This window comes from Anoplopoma fimbria, chromosome 23 (assembly GCF_027596085.1).
Source record: "Anoplopoma fimbria isolate UVic2021 breed Golden Eagle Sablefish chromosome 23, Afim_UVic_2022, whole genome shotgun sequence".
NCBI classification, from domain to species: Eukaryota; Metazoa; Chordata; class Actinopteri; order Perciformes; family Anoplopomatidae; genus Anoplopoma; species Anoplopoma fimbria.
The window spans coordinates 7,561,288-7,579,385 of record NC_072471.1 but is presented as its reverse complement, the minus strand read 5'-3'; the positions used below and the strand labels follow the sequence as shown (position 1 = coordinate 7,579,385).

At 40.1% G+C, this 18,098-nt stretch overlaps 1 protein-coding gene across 2 annotated transcripts in view; it reads left to right on the top strand.

Annotated features, from left to right (window-relative positions):
* apaf1 (apoptotic peptidase activating factor 1) overlaps positions 1–17,662 on the top strand; it is a 45,573-nt gene extending 27,911 nt beyond the window's left edge. For both annotated transcript variants that reach the window (XM_054625005.1, XM_054625006.1), the window contains one exon: positions 15,954–17,662. In XM_054625005.1, coding sequence (XP_054480980.1) covers positions 15,954–16,100 — 147 coding nt within the window. In that variant the 3' untranslated portion in view covers positions 16,101–17,662. The remainder of the gene's footprint in view (positions 1–15,953) is intronic.
* Positions 17,663–18,098: the final 436 nt, after the last annotated feature.

Here is an 18,098-nt window from a genome sequence, read left to right as displayed (position 1 = left end):
ATTAATCGTACTGTGTGTTGGCCGGACAGCTATTAGAGGCCATCCTGTCTGTCATAGTAATTACCCTGACAGAGTGTGTGCCTCTAATGACAGACGATATAGACTGCTGAGTGAGGAAGCATGATAATAATTATTATTGCTAAGGCGTATCTCTGTGCTCGCCTGTTTTTGCAACCAGCAACTATCATAGTGTTTAAGCTTAAACACAACATTTTGAAAAGACTTGTTAGTAAGTAAGTTAATATTTAAAATAAATCTTCTTTCATCCCATGGCTGTTCCATGTTGAAAAGGGAAGGTTATTCACATATAAATATGAAGCAAGAACACCAGTGTGCTCAAATAAAATATTTACCAACGTCTAAATAAATCATGGAACGTGGTAATTATTTTTCTGTCAGTCTTGGGGAAAAAAGCTTGGCAATGATCTGAATGCCGTCATAAGGGTATTTGGTTTGTATTCATCCTCAGCTGGTGTAAGGAAGAGATTTCATTACGGAGGATCAGTGGGATTGTATTAAATGTGCATTTGGATCATAGTGGGGACTGATTGATATTGAAGTTTGGCTTGAATCCTGTAAAAGCTCAGAACAATGGCTTTGCTGTGTTGTACAAACTTTTTCTGTTCTTCTTAGAAAGTAGAAGTTGGAAATCAATTTTCACCACATTATTTAGAGAATGATAAGACATCTTTATACATCTATCTCTATGAAATACCTTTAGATTAACAGTGGGTAAAAAGACTTTGTAATGGACATGATATTTCTTGTTCTGATGAACAGATAATGATTTTCCCACTCTGCAGTTCCCCTCAGCTTAACAGAGCGTTTTAGCATCTTTCAGCTCACTTATTCATTTTACAGCTCTTTTCTTTGTCTTTGTTAAGCTCTCATCAGTGTCATTTTCTGATTTACAGTAAAAAAAGTTCTTAAACCCGACTCTACGGTGCCTGCCCAGCACCAGTAGCAATCATGGACAAAGTTAGCAACTAGCTGGTAAAGATTGCTGAGCATTTAGCAGCTAACGAATCAGATGTTTCCTTCAGGAGTTTGTGGATAGACCTGTTACGCTAAATACTTTTGTTGGATGACACAACGTCCTAGGACCATTTTTATGTCACCGTTATAATGATAATATACTCTAATAATGCAAGGACCCCCCCTTCAAAGGGAAGTGATCTTTTATTTAATACCAACCAACCAAAACAATAAATTAAATGGACATTTGGGCACTGTTAACAAAAAAGTACAATGTCTGCGCAATGTCCGAGTTTTATTGTTAAAACATTGCTGTTTATTCTGCCATCATGTTGGCTTAAAAATGTTGGTAGGTTCTTCTAAACACAACAAGCAATATCACAGTCAGTAAAATGATCAAAGTAATTTCCTTATATTGTACGACAGGTCGATAATGTAATTATTATGACAGGCCTAATGGTGGAGAACAAAACAGAGCTGAAAGGAGAGTGAACTTTATAACGGGATATGTCAGCGTTGTGTTTAATAGCTTGTGTTAGAGTTGATATTTTCTAGTGAAGATGGAGACTTCATTAGACAGCAAACATGAACAATTACCTTATAGCCCTAAGCTCCAGTGAATATTTAAGCATATACAGAAGAAAGAAAACTAATTAGAATTTGAAGAATCTGGCAAATCTGTTTAGTCATTTGCTAAAACCAGCAAGATAGGATACATTTTGATTACGTGTTCAAGCATTTTAGGTTTAATAACTGCAACGAATTTCATTGATTATAATTTAGATCCATTAAAAGTTGTCTCCTAATCCTGAAATACACACCATTCAGAAAAGGCAGTCTTCTAAAGATCCATAAACACATATACTAACTAAAGTATATGTTAAGAATTCACCGACACTCTTTGCTCTTCGACTAATTTCCTGAAGAGAACTGTTTGAAAAATAAATGAAATAAGCAGAACATGGCAGAGCAGGCATGTTTTTGTTATCCCGACGTTACTCAGTGGAGAGTTTTCGGCCCTCAGATCCTCTCATGTCGCAGCTCTGAAAATCAGAAGCCCTTCTACACAATGACTCAGTGTGCTGCTCAACAGAATGATGTTGTTATTGGTGGCAAAAGAGCAGGAGAAGTGACAGCGGGTGATGTCTCCCATGGTTCTCTCTTAGTTGATTCGTTGATATGATGCAACGTGAGACTTGTAGCGTGACGAGTCCTTATTGTTTGCCTCTTTCCATTTCTCTCTCTTTTGCTCCTTGTGTTGACGTGATGTTTTTTTTGGTTTGTCCCTGTGGTTTTTTAACTCTGATCTGTCAGGACTCCTGCCTTAATCATCTCTCAAGCTCCTTTTTTGTTTTTTGTTTTTCTCGCTTCGTCTCCTCCTCTCTTGTTCCACTGTTTCATCAGTCCCTCCACTCTCTGTATGGTCGGGTTGAATGGTGTGAGTGTAATTAAAAGCAGCGGGGCTATTGTGAGGGGGTATATGTGCTTGTCCAATCCCCTGTTGGGTGGAGGTACCTGTGTAGAGTGTTTAATTAAACATTTATTACGCTTCTTATCACCAATTCTTCCCTTCACATGATAAAAACCATAACACATGGGCGTGTAGTGGTGCATTTGATTGTCAAATTATGAGCTCACATGCTTTTGAGCAGATAAGTGTGTGCGTGTGTTTCTGTGTGTGTGTGTGCGTAAGGGGTGTGATGAAGTGATGCGGTCCAGCCCTCTGAGAGAGGCTGTTACATCCTACACTGACTCCCATCAGTCCTCCGCCCCCTTCTGCTACAGGTCCTGCCAGGAAATGCTGTACCTGTCTCACACCTGGCCTTGACACGCACACGCACTCGCGGACACGCAAACACACAACCTCGGGAAAAAAGAAGAAGCTTTGAGACGATCTGTCACAGTGCCATGATCCAAGAGGGAGGCGGCTGGTGTGAAAAGGCTCATCCTGACTGCAGCCCAGAGTAATTCACACCAAGTCGTCAGGTTTCCAACAAAACAGCAATACACTGTAGATATTGACACAGAGCTTTCAAACTGCCATTTATTTATTTTTTGACATTATGAACAATTTCTCAGATGCAAATGTGTCTTTACTGAGAGAACAGAGACACAAAAGTCCTCCTGTTTCAATTTGATTGGACTCACTGATGCAACCATTTTACCTTGAATGATTTTTTTTATTAGAATTTTTTTTTTAAAAGACCTCAAATATGGGAGAGGAATCCTTTATCCAAGCTTCTTAGTGCATGTGAATCCCTGCGTGTTAGCCCCAATGACTAGCTAATCGGTGCGGCGCTTCTCTGCATTGCTAACTGGTAACGCCGTCTCAACCTAAGCCACCGTTGCGGAAATATGATCCATTTGATTTGGTAATAATCTGTTAATGTCAAAGCAACTTGTGTCCTTCGCTGTTGGAAAACTATTTTGGCATCTCAATTTCAAAATAACACCTTTTAGTGATGAGAGTTTTCTAGCAAAGATGTGAGGAAACCACAGATTATTTTAGTCAGCCACAGCCAAACTTGAAAATGTGTGATTTCACTGACTGTACCCGGTCTCCCAAGGGATGTTGCTGTGGAAATATATTAATATTATTGTCACTTCAGTACTGTTTGCTGCAATGTGACCCCCAAGGAGGAGCTCGTACGCCATTTCAAAGACAACCGCGGTGTCAAATGTGTGCTGCTGTATTGCCAGCTGGGACAGATGGGACCTGGCAAGCTTTTGACAGGCTGATCAACCTCTCAACATTACACGGACCTGTAACTATGTCCAGGTAATCTTATATGTCTTCTGGGTGGAGACCTTCTGAGTTTATGGGTAGAGGACACTCGTAGCATACAAAATGGATTGACGACACTCCTCTTCTTCCCTTACTTTATTGTTTATTGGTGAGGAACTGCCAATACCTGTCTATCATTATTAAGGCCTGATCACACATGCAATGGCAACATTTGTTACAAAATCAACAAATTTCGATTGAATCACAAGAATTTGCGCAATTGACCTGACGTTGGCCTGAAACTGAAGGACAACATCTAGCGTATATGCTTTATATATTTCCTTTTCTGCCCTTTTGCAGTTGGCAGCAATGTGCCTCACAACAGCATCATGCTTATAGTATGCTAGTAGAGCACAATATACGAAAAAAGAGAGACATTGCTCAACAAAACATTTCTCCAAAGAGCCAGTAATGGTCAAAACCCCATAAAATATAAAGACCAAAAGGGATACCATGTCGAAACCTGAGCTGTAGATTCATAGATGGTGTCCAACCCAGTAAACATCATGTCAACTCTTAACTGGAACAGGATGGAAGCGACTCACTGTTGCTTTTTCTTATTCACTCCCATGTTCCCACACTGACATTTGTAGATCACACACTCTTCCAAACAGTGTATCCCCAGATGGATGGGAGTGTTTTAGATGACAGTTCTCCACTGCCACCAGTGTTGTCAGACATCACTTATCAGCCGAGCCTGTGATGGAGGAGAAAGGGAGAAACACAATTTCACCTTATCTCACCTTCCTCTGCTCCCTTCACTTTCATTCTCTTATTTTTCTGTCTCAGAGTTCCCACCAGACCTGCTCCTTCTGTGTTCTCCTCCAATGCTATCTCTCTGTTTCACACCTGCATTTGTTATTTTTATTGTCTTTCTGCTGTCATTTCCTTTGTCTGTCCACTTTTTGTGGTGACCATCAGGGTCAAAGCCGCCCTCCCTCGTTGGAATCTAACGCTCCCAAGCTATTTAAATGATCCCACACGTTCATTATGGATCTGCCTGCAAATATATATCTTTTTTAATTATACTGACTTTGTACAGTGGGACAGATTAAAGCCATTTCAGACCGCTTGAGATTTCTTTCACCCATCAGGTCTCAGTCCGTCTCTTCCCCTGCTTTCTCTGCCAGAGCCATCACCATTAAGCACATCCTAACGAGGCCTCAGCAGCTAATGAACCGTTTACAGCCAGTCGTCACTCTGAGCAAGTCTCAAAGTGAAGCGGGGACGGTGGGCAGGGAGATGTGATGAAATGTAGGAGCCAAGGTTGTGTTGACCTTCCCTCAAGAGACATTTGATGGACGGAGTGTCTGTCAAAGATTAAGACACAGTTGATGGGGTACTGAGAAGTCAAAATTCTCGTGTAATGAGATTGACTAAGCCATAAGTGAATGTGTATCCAATCTCCCTCCTTACTGGCAAAGACCTCAGTGCTTTCTCTCTCCAGGCTACACATCAGTAAGAATGAATTCCTCTTTCTTACGCTAGAGTAATGTTGCCCCCAGCTGTCTCTGTCTTGTTCCAGGGGTCAGAAATATGACTTGATTCATATGCAAGTTCTTTCAGTAGGGAATAACAGACCTTTTTTTTTTTTTTAATGTATCAAAGAGTTTGTTTGTGATGCAGCGTCATCACTGAATGAACATCATGCATTGTAGTTCAGGTTTTAATTAAATTAAGAGTGTCAGCTGAAGTTTGGAGAAAAAGGCTGCTAATAGAAACAGAGAACAGAGGTAAATGACCTGCGAGACAGTGCCACATGATCAACCTTTTGCCATCTGTAAATATTGGGCCAAATTATTCCATTAAAAATAAAGGAAGAAGAGCAAACGAGGAGGGAACGTCTGTCAGGATTCAAAGAGATGCAATAAATATATCTCATAGTACCAGTAGTACAATTTTAAAAAGGAGAAACACCTTGACAATATTGGGAAAGTAAAGTGAAAACATGTACAGAGTGCAGAATATGAATCAGAGAGACAGAATGTCAAATAACTTTGTGATGCCAAAACTGGTAGAATAACAACAACAAATGTTTTTGCATCTAAATTATATGGATTGCCCCATCCTCATTGCCGTTGAGCAGCTACACCTTCAGTACCGAACAGTATATTCATCCAGCATGAACAACTAGTAGTACTTAAGATCAGTTTTTTTTTTTCTCACAGTGAAACCCCTGTGTACGCAAGAACATATTTAAGCAGTAAAATGAAACTACACACGTGCATTTTTCCATCCATCCATCCATCTTCCGTAACCGCTTATCCAGTTAAGGGTCGCGGTGGTGCTGGAGCCGATCCCAGCTGTCAATGGGCGTGCATTTTTATGAAGTAATAATTCATTAGTTAAAAGTCTCTCCCCTCATACAGATATGCCACTTTTTAGACTCTAGATTTATCCTGTCAACATTTCACTTCTAGTGCTCAAACTATATGTCGACAGGCCTGTACTTCAACCACACACACTCCCATTCAGACCTGAGTGGTTTAAGGAAAATCTTGGCGGGCTTTTAAAGTCAGATATATTGTAAAACTGCCACATTTTCTGACTGAATTGGACTTACAGACTACAGTTCACCTTTCATTGCTGTGTTACAGTTTTACAGTATGGCTGACTTTAAGTGCCATATATATATAAATATTTTATCCCCTTGGGTTAGCGGTCTATACAGGAAAGACCAGCAGGAGAGTTTTGCACATGTCTGGTGCTGTAGTAAGGAAAGATCTACTGCAGTGTCAAGTACATTTTTTGATTAACGTAAAAAAATTGTCCATATCTATTTCCTCTCAATGGCTCTTAACATGGAGACAGTTAAGGGGACAGCAATTGTTTTTTAACACATGAACACAAGAAGCTTTAAAAGTAGTCTATTGATCTACTCTATTAAAAGCTGCGTCAGTTCTTGTTTCAACCAGGGAGTTGGCTGACTTTTTTTTGTTTTCTCTCTTTGTTGTTCTTTTAATGTTTAAGCTCTGCTTTGAAGAAAACTTCCTAGACACATTATGTTCAACAGCAATGACTGAGTTCCCTCATAGGGTTCATTAACCTTTCATCTGATCCCCCAGCAGCTTTTTACATTTGCGTTGCAACATAAAGATCAACCTCTTGGGTGTTATTGCTGCTGTATGTTGGTTTACGTGCGAGTTGCACCACTTGGCTTTTACTTTGATATTTGCAAACCCCACCTCCTTCAAAATTGGTCCGTAGATGGAAATAACACATTTTGATGACTGCTGTTTCCGAGGGGACGTGTATGTAAATGAGGCGGTGTAACAGGCCACCGTGTCGGTTCAGGCCGCGTTCGCACTTTTGATTTCATTCAGTGCTTTTTCTTCCGTCACGCAGTTTCAGAAGTAAGCACCCCGCAGTGCTGCTCCAGCACAGCAGCGAGATCTGCCTCTAAAAATACCTACACAAGCTCATAAGATGCAAAACAGCTCACGAAAGTGCATTTATCTTTTCCTTCAGAATCTGTTGTCCTATTTGCCCCATCATTTTCTCTTCTTCTTATTCCAGAGACATATTTTAACACGCACACGTTCTTCCTCATGCGGTCAAAATGCATCCAGAGTAGATATGGTTTCTAATATGTCCTTGACTTCACAGTCCTTGGCTTCCACATGAGACAAAAGCAGGAGTGAATAACTTTGAAAGAGTTAAGCTTGGAATGCATGTGCCCTGGTTTCCGTGCTCTTGTTTTCAGGCTTTGGGTATAAACACAGGCTGGTGAAATATTTATCTGTCTCTAGGAGGTAGTTGTTTCCCCCTGCGTTGCTCATTAAGCCAGGGTTAATTGTCTCTCTGGCTGGAGAAGAAGGGCCTTTGTGTGTGTGTGCAAATCACACAGAGACAGAATGAGGCAGAGTGGAGATGGGAGATCAGTGATGGAGGATGAGGTGGAGGGGGCTGCTGATGGTGTATGCTTTGTAAAATGCATGGATGCACACACACGAACACACACACACACACACACACTATATTCTTATTATGTACACTATACCCTCCATCCTAACAAACCAGCTGGTCTGCCTCCTTTGCTGTTGTTCTTGCCATAAAAGTGTTGGTAGGGTGTTTTGTTTAAAGGAAAAGTTAGATCTTTTTTTGCCAAGAAATATTCAATTCATCTTTACACTTTGGTTTTTGTACAGATGAAAAGAAAGAGCTAATGTTTTGATAAGTGAGCCTTAGAGGTGTTAGTAAGCAGATTTTGTTACCTATTCACAGAGCCAGGCTAGCAGTTACCCCCCGTTACCAGTCTTTATGCTAAGCTAAGCTTACCTCCTACCGGCTCCAGCTCGGCAAGAATACGAATAAGCCCAATTACCCAACAGGTCATCTATTTTTTAAAGTGCTTTTGCAAAAACTTGCATGTTCATACACTGAAAGGGAGTGCAACAACCTGCATAGTTTAAAAGTATAAAAAGTACCCCTATTCTACTAGCCCAATAAGAAAAATGTTCCAGTCATCAATGAACTATATCATATTTGAGTTTTCTAATCAAAACAAAATTTTTTACTCCAGACAAAGTCACTACAGTTTGACTGAAACAGGTTTCACCTGGTTCATCTTGGTTTGGGAAAAGCAGTAAAGTTCCGGTGTGAAAGAGCTCAATAATCTGTACTTTGTCTTCTTTCTCCTTCATTTTCTAACTCCCATGATTTTTTATATATTCCTGTATCTCTATTTTAACTCCCCTTTTCCCTCCCAGCTCACTTTTTCTCATTTCCCTTTCTCTTTTTGATGTCTCTTGTTCTCTCTCTATGTTTTCTTTTTTTGGATCTGTCTCTTCCTCAGTGTGCCGCAAGATGTGTGAGAGAAAGAACAATAAATAATACTGGGAAAACAAGTAACATCCTCTCTAATCCAAGGATGTAAAAAAATCAGTTTTAGTTTTCCCTGTACCCTACATTCCATATTCATTTTGCCTCCTTTTTTCTCCCACTTTTTTCCTGGTCGCATCTGTGATGAAGAAGTGTTGCCCGTGGAAATAAAGGAATGCAAGTGGCAGAAAAATGAAGAAAGAAAGAGACCGTGTGTGTGAGAGAATTATGCGTAAAGGATTGTCTGAGCATCAATATTTCAGTGGATAGAACCTTGGATGAATAATTCAACCTCAGTGTCACACTGTTTCCCTCTCTGCAAGACTCTTGGCCTGGTCACACACACACACACACACACACACACACACACACACACACACACACACACACACACACACACACACACACACACACACACACACACACACACACATATACTGAATCCCCCTACTTTTTCTTTCTAAAATGGATTGGCCTTACAAAATCGCCTGAATCTACTCCAGCTGGTTCCCCCTCTTTCTTTAATCTCCCTCCCCTCCTGCCTCCATCCATTGTGTGCCTCCTGCTGGCTGTCGGGTCGTTATGATTTTCTATAAAAGTGTAGAAAACCGTACCTATTCCCCCTGGACTCTGTATCAAGCTATTTATGTTAGAGGAAGATGAATTACTTCCCCCTCCAACCCTCCTGAAAGACGCTACTGTGCGCCGCAGCCCCCAACTCACACCCAAAGCATCTCTCCGGCCCTCACAAGAACACACATGGACAGGTATTTCGGTTATGTAAGCGGCGGCTGACTTTCCCCTCAGGTAGCCTTGAATAAGCAGACCTATTTAGCTTCAGGAGAGCCAGCAGCGAGGGCCTGTCGGAGCAGATTTAGTGCTCCTCCACTGTTAGCTGAAATGAATCAGGGTTACTCGCATTCCCGGCTTTCCCCAGATATCATTTTGACCCGTGTGTGTGTGTGTGTGTGTGTGTGTGTGTGTGTGTGTGTGTGTGTGTGTGTGTGTGTGTGTGTGTGTGTGTGTGTGTGTGTGTGTGTGTGTGTGTGTGTGTGTGTGTGTGTGTGTGTGTGTGTGTGTGTGTGTGTGTGTGTGTGTGTGTGTGAGACACTGAGGGAGAGCTTATCTGAACATGCAGAATGGTGTGGCTTTACAGATAAGGGTTCAGTGACCAGTGGGTCTTGTCATCACGTTTCCAACAAAGCAGATGACATACCAGTATGTTGAAATCAATATTCTTAAAATACAATCCACACCTTAGTTTTCTCAAAGCTTTTCTAACTCATTTGCTCCCCGCATGGCTGGGTGATGTGGGTTAAATTGATATCTTGATATTTTCTCAATATCGATGTGCACTCGGTTGCCTTTCTATAAAGCACACCTAGCTGAAATTAGTGCAGCTTATTACAACAATAAATACTAAATTCATGAAGGTTGAAATGTTGAGGGAGGTGCTAATGATCATTTTGGGTGTGGCAGGTTGTGGGGCTCTTGAATTGATTAATACTTAATATTAGAAAACACCTGACACAGTACAATTCAACAGCACCACAAACCTACAAACTAACCTTCAGGTCCGACCAACAGAAGCCTTGTTACATGATCAGCTCTGTTGTGTTACCGGTGTTGTCCTTATGTTGCTATTTGACTGTTTTTTTGTCTCTTTTTTTTATCGTGTTTTTGTCTGCAGGTGTTTTTATATTTAAAGATTCTTTGTTGATTGTTTTTTTTTTTTTTTACTTTTTTTTGGTCTTATAGTGCTCTTTATGTTGTTTTGCTGTCATTTGACCTTTTAATGGAATGCAGTTTTAGTTAGAATTGAATTATTAGCATTAGATTACAGTTTGCCAAACTCTTCGGACATTTCAATCAAAAACTTCACTAACTTAAAAAACGAAAAGTCATTTTATAATTAAAGAATAAAACAATCAAACATAAATTAAAGTAAATCAATAACACTACGTTCCGCCGAAAGTCAATAAATGATAATAATGACTTAGTTTTCACCCCTACTGACCATGTGTCATCTGGGACGAATGTCAATTAAATCTCAATTATATTATTCCGTTCTATTACCTGCATTCGTAAAATTAATTCTAGATATAATCTCCACACTTAAATTACGACTGACTCATTTACATGCTAATGCATTCATGACTTTTCTATATATATATATATATTTCCACTGAGTCCCACCTGTGTGTACTTTGCATTAGTATTCACGTAGCATAGAGCTGAACATTGTCGTAAACCCATTTTCCGAAACCATCCTCTGAGTTAAATTCAGCAGCCTCAGCAAAGGGGTAAAGTGAGGATGATGCGCTGGATATTTAGAAATATTTTAGTCCAACCGTGAAAGAAAGAACCCAAGACAATCACACAAATACACCGAGTAAACACGTCCAGGGGTTTTGTCCTCTACACAACCTCAACGACGCAGAAACACACCGACTGTGTGGTCACTTAGCATCTTAGCGCAACACTAGCTCTCTCTCCCATAAATCAGCGGCCCCACAGTGATGGTGTTGAAATCAGCACATCAGCCATCTGCTCCTGGGATGTTGGCACCCGGTGACACACACAAAAACACTGCTGCGTATTCCCATAAGAGAGAACGAAACCTTATGGAAAAGGACTTGTCTTGGTGTGTAGCTGTTGTTATGATGAATGTGTGTTCTCTGTTAACAGCATCTTTACATCTTTAACCTGAATTTAGTGCAGCTTTCTGTGTTTGTATGTCTTCTATTTTACCATTATATCCCATGTGCACCTTTTATTTAGCCCCTTTTTCTCCGCTTTTTCTTTATCTCGAACCAAAGAAATCTCACTGTTTCTTCATTCCTCTGTCTCCTTATTTAGGTCTCGCATTCAGAACATAAATATGCATGTCATCCAGTCTAGTGTCATCACCATCCTCTGGTGTAAAAGATTCAACGTAGTGATTTTCCGTAATTTTTTTCCCCCCTCGTAGTAAACCCATCTTTACTCCAAAGCTAACATCATTTTCACACTTTCCCGTCCACACATTTTCCCACCATCCCACCACGTCGAGCCAACTGATGCTTTCAAACATTTATTCTGCACCAGCCCTTTCTCTCCGTGCATCGCAATCTCTCCTCTAATCCTTTTTCTATAGCCAGTTGGAGTTATGGAGTGTTTTTTTCCCCCTTTTTTTTATTTTCCTGTTTTGTCACACGGTTTCATCATTCGTCTGTTGCTTTTGTTTGTCCCGGGATTCAGTGTTGTTGTTCTTCGACTCTACTTGTTCTCTCCCTCGTCTCAGTCTGTCTGTTCGGCTGTTTATTTCTGTATTTATACATGCAGGCATCTGAGTATTATTTCTTTGTCTGAGCTGTCAGGGTTTCAGCAGCCGGCAGTCATCTTTCCATGCATTCAAATGCAATTACGCTTTAACCAAGTGTCTCGTTCCCTCCTGTAATACCTGCTCTGTTTCTATCCTTATTATATCTATCAATCTCACCTTTTATCTTGTTTTTCTTTTTTTTCATCCAGCCTCTTATCTCCCCCCCTTTCTTCATCACTGAACAAAACAACCTAGATTTATTATATTTAATGATCTGTACAAAAAAAAGAGTATATGTTGCATCCTTTGATGCTCTGTGTTATCTACCTTCAACAAAGACTACCTCATTTTTTATTTTTTCAAGGCCAACTAAATCATACACGGTGACGTTCAGTGTTTAAAATTGAGGCCGACATGATGCCGTAGGTTTCTTTCTGTGACCTTGAAAAATTCTAGGCTCAGACACGAGATGAAATCCAGCCATTATTTATTTTTCAGATGGTCAGTACTTGATTTTTAGCTTCTCTGTCGTTGCTGGTGCAGCAGCCTCTTAGCACTCATCTTTAACCCACTCTGATTTAACTTGATCTCTTTAAACAGAGTCAACCTAAAAATTGCACACGCCACAGGGTGAGCGAATAGGATTTCAGACTTGGATGCGCTTAGACGTCAAAACTGTCCATATAAATAATTTAATAGTGGAGGCGCACGGAAAAAAAGAGCTTTAAATGCAAGTTACTTTGTGCACATTAAGAGGGATTTTCTCAAATTTCAAATCAGTTGTTGAGCATGCAGTGTAGAGCTATTGTGTTACAATATTATATCAAACTCTGCATATTTAGCTGAAAGGAAAATGAGGTGTGGTGTTACATCGCTTCGTAAAGGCAATGTGTATTTAATGAGCGTTGAAACCGGCATACAGTAACTACATTGATAACAGCTGAGATCCGTCGGGGAAACAAGAAAACGTTCTGAGTTTTTACAAGTTAAGAAAAGTAGACAAATGGCCCAATCAGTCATAATGAGTGTATAGTGTATGTCAGCTTTTAGAGATAAAATAAGAACATGCTGAAACTGCTGCTGCCACCCGTGTTAACATAAATTATGACTATGCTGTTGTTTTGTATTTGTTTTCTCACCATTTGTACATCAAAGACCTCATGCTGTGAGTCCAGTTATCTTCAGAGGATGTTGTCATACAGCGCACAAAACAATGATTAATCGTGTTTAGCCCTGTGATTCAATCTATGTTTGTAATTATGAGTTGTACTGTATACATTAACTTTACATTAAGTATTTGTCATAGCTTGCTGTTTAAAATGTTTTCCTGGGGGATTCTAGTGAAGGGCCAGAGAAGGACAAATGTATGAGGGGAGAAACCATGATTTCTCATTGCACGGTGAATTATTAATACCTCATGGTCAGCAGATCTTTGACTCTGAAGGCCTTTTTTTAAACACAACATTTATATAGGTTTACTGTTGGATCTGACCTGCGTAAAGATGTCAAACCAGGAAGTAACCCAGCTCATGCCCAATATTTATATTTGATGGGACTTGACCTGTTCTTTGCACCATGTAAAGCTGGTGCAACAAACCATCTCATGTCACAAATGGTTCATACTAATCTAACTGGACGGGAGGGAGAAATCAGTGCAACCGTAATGTTGATTAGCAGGAGTGAGGAAAGAAGCAAATGGAGGGACAATAATGGGTTATTTTTAGTAAAAAAAAACATATTAATGGGACTATAGACTACTATAGTCTTATTTATCCCACAAAACTGTGAATGTGCAGGAAAACATCTTGAATCTACTTCATGAATTAATGGTTTAGTTTAAAAATAAATGTTGCCCAGCAAACCAGGAGATGATGAGTATTATTTTAGAGTAACCAGAGCAGAATTGTTTCTTTTGGAGTCTGGTTCGTTATATAAATACATTATGGTACCATTTATTCCAGAGCACCGTTTTTATCCCTACCATTTAATGTAATTGAAGATATTTCCGTCCACTTTATTTTAACCAAGTTCTCAGTAGCCATTATTTGTTGTGACAAGGATGGCAAAGGTACAGTGAAGCCTTTTCCATTTCCAGTTAACCCAGCTGCATTTTTAGGCAGGCAAACGCGTGTGCGCGTGTGTGCGTGTGTGCGTGTGTGCGTGTGTGTGTGTGTGTGTGTGTGTGTGTGTGTGTGTGTGTGTGTGTGTGTGTGTGTGTGTGTGTGTGTGTGTGATGATGGTTGCTGTGGAGGAAGTCCAATCAGCAGAAGTATGGCCAACCCCCTGCAGCATCAAAAATATGCTGGGCCATTTTTCAGTGCACACACACACACACACACACACACACACACACACACACACACACACACACACACACACACACATGGACATAGACTCAGTGCAGTATATGTACAGAATGACAATCTGGGGGGAACAAATGTCAAAAACCTAGGCATACATCGTGTTTCGCTGCCATATCAGGGATATGCAAATGAGCTCCCGTTTAATGATCTGGAATGTTTTTGCATGATTAATGGACTCTGTGTGTGTGTGTGTGTGTGTGTGTGTGTGTGTGTGTGTGTGTGTGTGTGTGTGTGTGTGTGTGTGTGTGTGTGTGTGTGTGTGTGTGTGTGTGTGTGTGTGTGTGTGTGTGTGTGTGTGTGTGTGTGTGAGGATTGTTCTGTAAGCTAGACATCTGTTGCCGCCACCTCTTATGACTGTCCGCCTGTCTGTCGAGAGACTGAGGAGTTGGCCTGCTTTCTTTCACACACACACACACACACACACACACACACACACACACACACACACACACACACACACACACACACACACACACACACACTTGCCACTCAAGCTTTAGAACAAAAACAGACAACAAAACTAAATTCATGTTTTTTTCAGATGGAAGAGGGACAATTTTGATGTGAAGCTATCATGGTTATTGTCAAAGTTGAATGTACACACACACACATACACTCACACACACTCACTTCAAACTAAATGATTGACTTGATGTGCCTTTGATGATTCATCCCAGCGAGAGGGAGCTTCAATGGAAAATGTCATCTTTAAACTGAGATTAAACGGAATCACTCAGGAAAACTGGTGGGGGTGGAGGTGTGTGTGTGTGTGTGTCTGTGTGTGTATCTGTGTGTTTGAGGGAGCCTGAGGGTGGGTGTGTGTGTTTGTGTGTGAGTGTGAGTCTGGTAATATAATACTATTAAATTCATCATGGTCTGCTTGGCAGCAAATATAAAGCTCTTAGTCAGTCTGTCTCTTCCTGTCTTTGTCCAGAGTTCTAATTCAGATAAGTGCTCAACTTTTGACATAATGTGAAAGTCTATTTACATTTTGAGATCTGACATCAAATAACCGCCAACTTCCACTTGTGCCTGTTACAATGGATCAACTAGGTCATGCATTAGCGTTAAGATTTTAAACATGTTTGATTTTATAATAGCCAAAAGTAAAAATAGATGAGCTTATAGTTAGAGCATCTTGGAAACGAGTCTAAAATCTGTGATAAGCGGTATCCAATGAGAGTGGAACTTGAAACCAGAGGGGGCGGGAAGAAGAGGGAAACATTCACCTATAAACATGAATTTCATGATAATTTGCTGCCAACAAGATCTCACCAATTGGAATAATCTTGGGTAAGAAAAGCTTAAAAACAGCATCGTAAAGCTTCACTTGTATGAAAAAAAGTTTCTTATGCTGACAATGTAGAAAAGGCTAAACATGAAACAAGGCTAAGACAATAAATAGGTTAAATAAAAATAATAAAAGTTTGTGCCAAAATTGGTAAATCTTGACAATAGAATGAAACATGGCGGTTAATATGAAGCTAGAGCCAGCTGCAGGTTAGCTTAGCATAAACAGGTAGCGTACCTTTGTCCAAAGGTAACATTAACTTCTAACCAGAAACGCCTCCAAAGCTCACTAACTAACATCCTTACATTGAATTGATTATGTTTCCTCTCCAGATAAGCAACAACTCTTTTGTCTGTTAACAGCCTGAAGCGTTTCAACAGTGTGTGTGTCTTTCTGTCTCTGTCTGTTGTCCAGTGGTGGGATGTGGAGAAAGGCGAGGCCCTGCAGACCTTCTTTCCGTCGGGAACGGCGCTGAAGAGGATTCACGTCTCATCCGACTTCTCCACCTTCGTCACCATTGACAGCATGGGCATCCTCTACATCCTGCAGAGGGTGGTGTGAGACGACGCAAACACACTGCTCCCAAAAGAACAAGAAAGGAAAAGAACGGCCACAATCCAACCAAACACTACCTTGTATTTTTACAAAACCTACGTGTACAGTGTGACAGACTGTACACAGGTAGAAATGTTTTGTTGCATTACGGACACTTGCAGAAGACTAAACTTAAAGCTGCGGCCTCCCAGAAACACACACTTCTCAGATATACTACGTTTACATTACTACTGCACTCTTTCTTGAGCATTCTATTTTACTTCTTACTCCCATAACGTGACTTTACCAGTTACCAGTAACATCAGCTTTAAATGGAAAAACTGCACCAGCGATAATCAGCTGTTGGGAGTAAAGATGCACGATCACAGCTCAAAGAGTCTTAAGATGACAGTAGATACAAATACATAGCTTTTGTAGATAAAATGGAGCAAAAGCTCTCTCTATAAAATCAAGGAAGTGCATTAAAGAAGCCACATGCAGCGTTCGTGACGATCAGGCCTTTGAATCGTTAATGCCTAATAAAGAGGTTAATATCAACAGGCTAAAGATATGCGATTCCTTGCATGAAATGTGAATAATAAATGTTAATCCATATTGCATTAGGGCTGAACATCATCGCATGTGATATGTGCTATCGAGCTCGTCCGCTGATCTGTTAGAAGTCAAGAAGTGCATTTGACTCGTCTAAGCTGTGATGTTTTTGAAACTTTAATTTCCCATGTTTGCGTTTGAGGGTTTATTTTGTGCGTCCGGTCTAAACTTGGTCATCGTTATGAACAGTTTTGGCCTCTTATTGACACAGCAGTCTGAATGTGAGTACTGTAGGTACTGGAGGGTATGTATGTTTTGTGTACATGGGTTTCGCCTTCTCAATCCACCAGCATAGACATTTATGGTGCACTTTGATAAGTTTTAACGATTTAGGCATTTGGAATTTAAATCTAAAATCTTTTGAAACCCTGCAAGTCGATCTGTACATCAAGGCTATTTGTACTTCAGAAGTATGCGATTTATAATTCATAATCAAATCTCCACTTCCTAATGTTAAAGGGCATTTTTAGTGCTTTATTAAATGTGACTTTTTTATCTCTCTATTCCACTTTTTACACACATTTTTATCTGCACGTTGTCTAACTACTGAGCCTTTTTCCTGTTCTGAGCACTTTGAAGCAGGAGTTACAATCTTTCATGAAGCGCTTGCCAATGTAGCTTTGTTCAGACACACAATAAAGCTTCCTTACTTGCTTTTGACAATACAGATGAGTGCTTATTCTCAAGTATGTGACAGAGGAGCTAGTGTCTCTTCACATATCTATCAAACATATTCTAACAGTAAGGATGCATTTCAACATTTCTGAACAATGCTGCAGTCATTTTCACGTTGTGCTCTTCCAGATTGGTGCTTTAAAGTCGGCATAAATTCAATCAACAGATTTCCTTCAAGTGAGGAGGGTTATGACAACATAATTGCTGAATTATTGATGTCTGCTCAGGATGTATTGATTTTGTTGTATACGGTGTGTTATGTGTGATGAGTGTAATTTATCAAATATTAAACTACACATGCTATGATGATTATATGTGTCTGTCTTGATTTTGTCCCCGTTCAAAAGTACAATTATTTAATTTATTTTTCGTTGATGATTCAGTCTTTTTATTGACCAATAAGCTGTGAATCTATCAGTCCTGCTTTTCATGTCTTCTGTTGTGTTTTAGCGGTTGAGTTGACAACGGTCTTGAAATTCCACCTAATAACGTGATAAAAAATGTCTTCTGTTATCTGTTTGCGCATGTACATGAAAAAACTGTATATTCAGTAGAGGTTGAAAATTAGCTGTCCTTTATGCAGAAAATAAAAGCCTGTTAAAACAAAATAAATACCTCTATTAAGTCATCATATTGAGCAATTCTGTGTTGCCTTCCCCCACCACAAGGGGGCGCTGTGGCACAAACACGGCGTAACGAACATAGTGGTTGTTCCGCGTAAAACTGATGGCGGGCTAG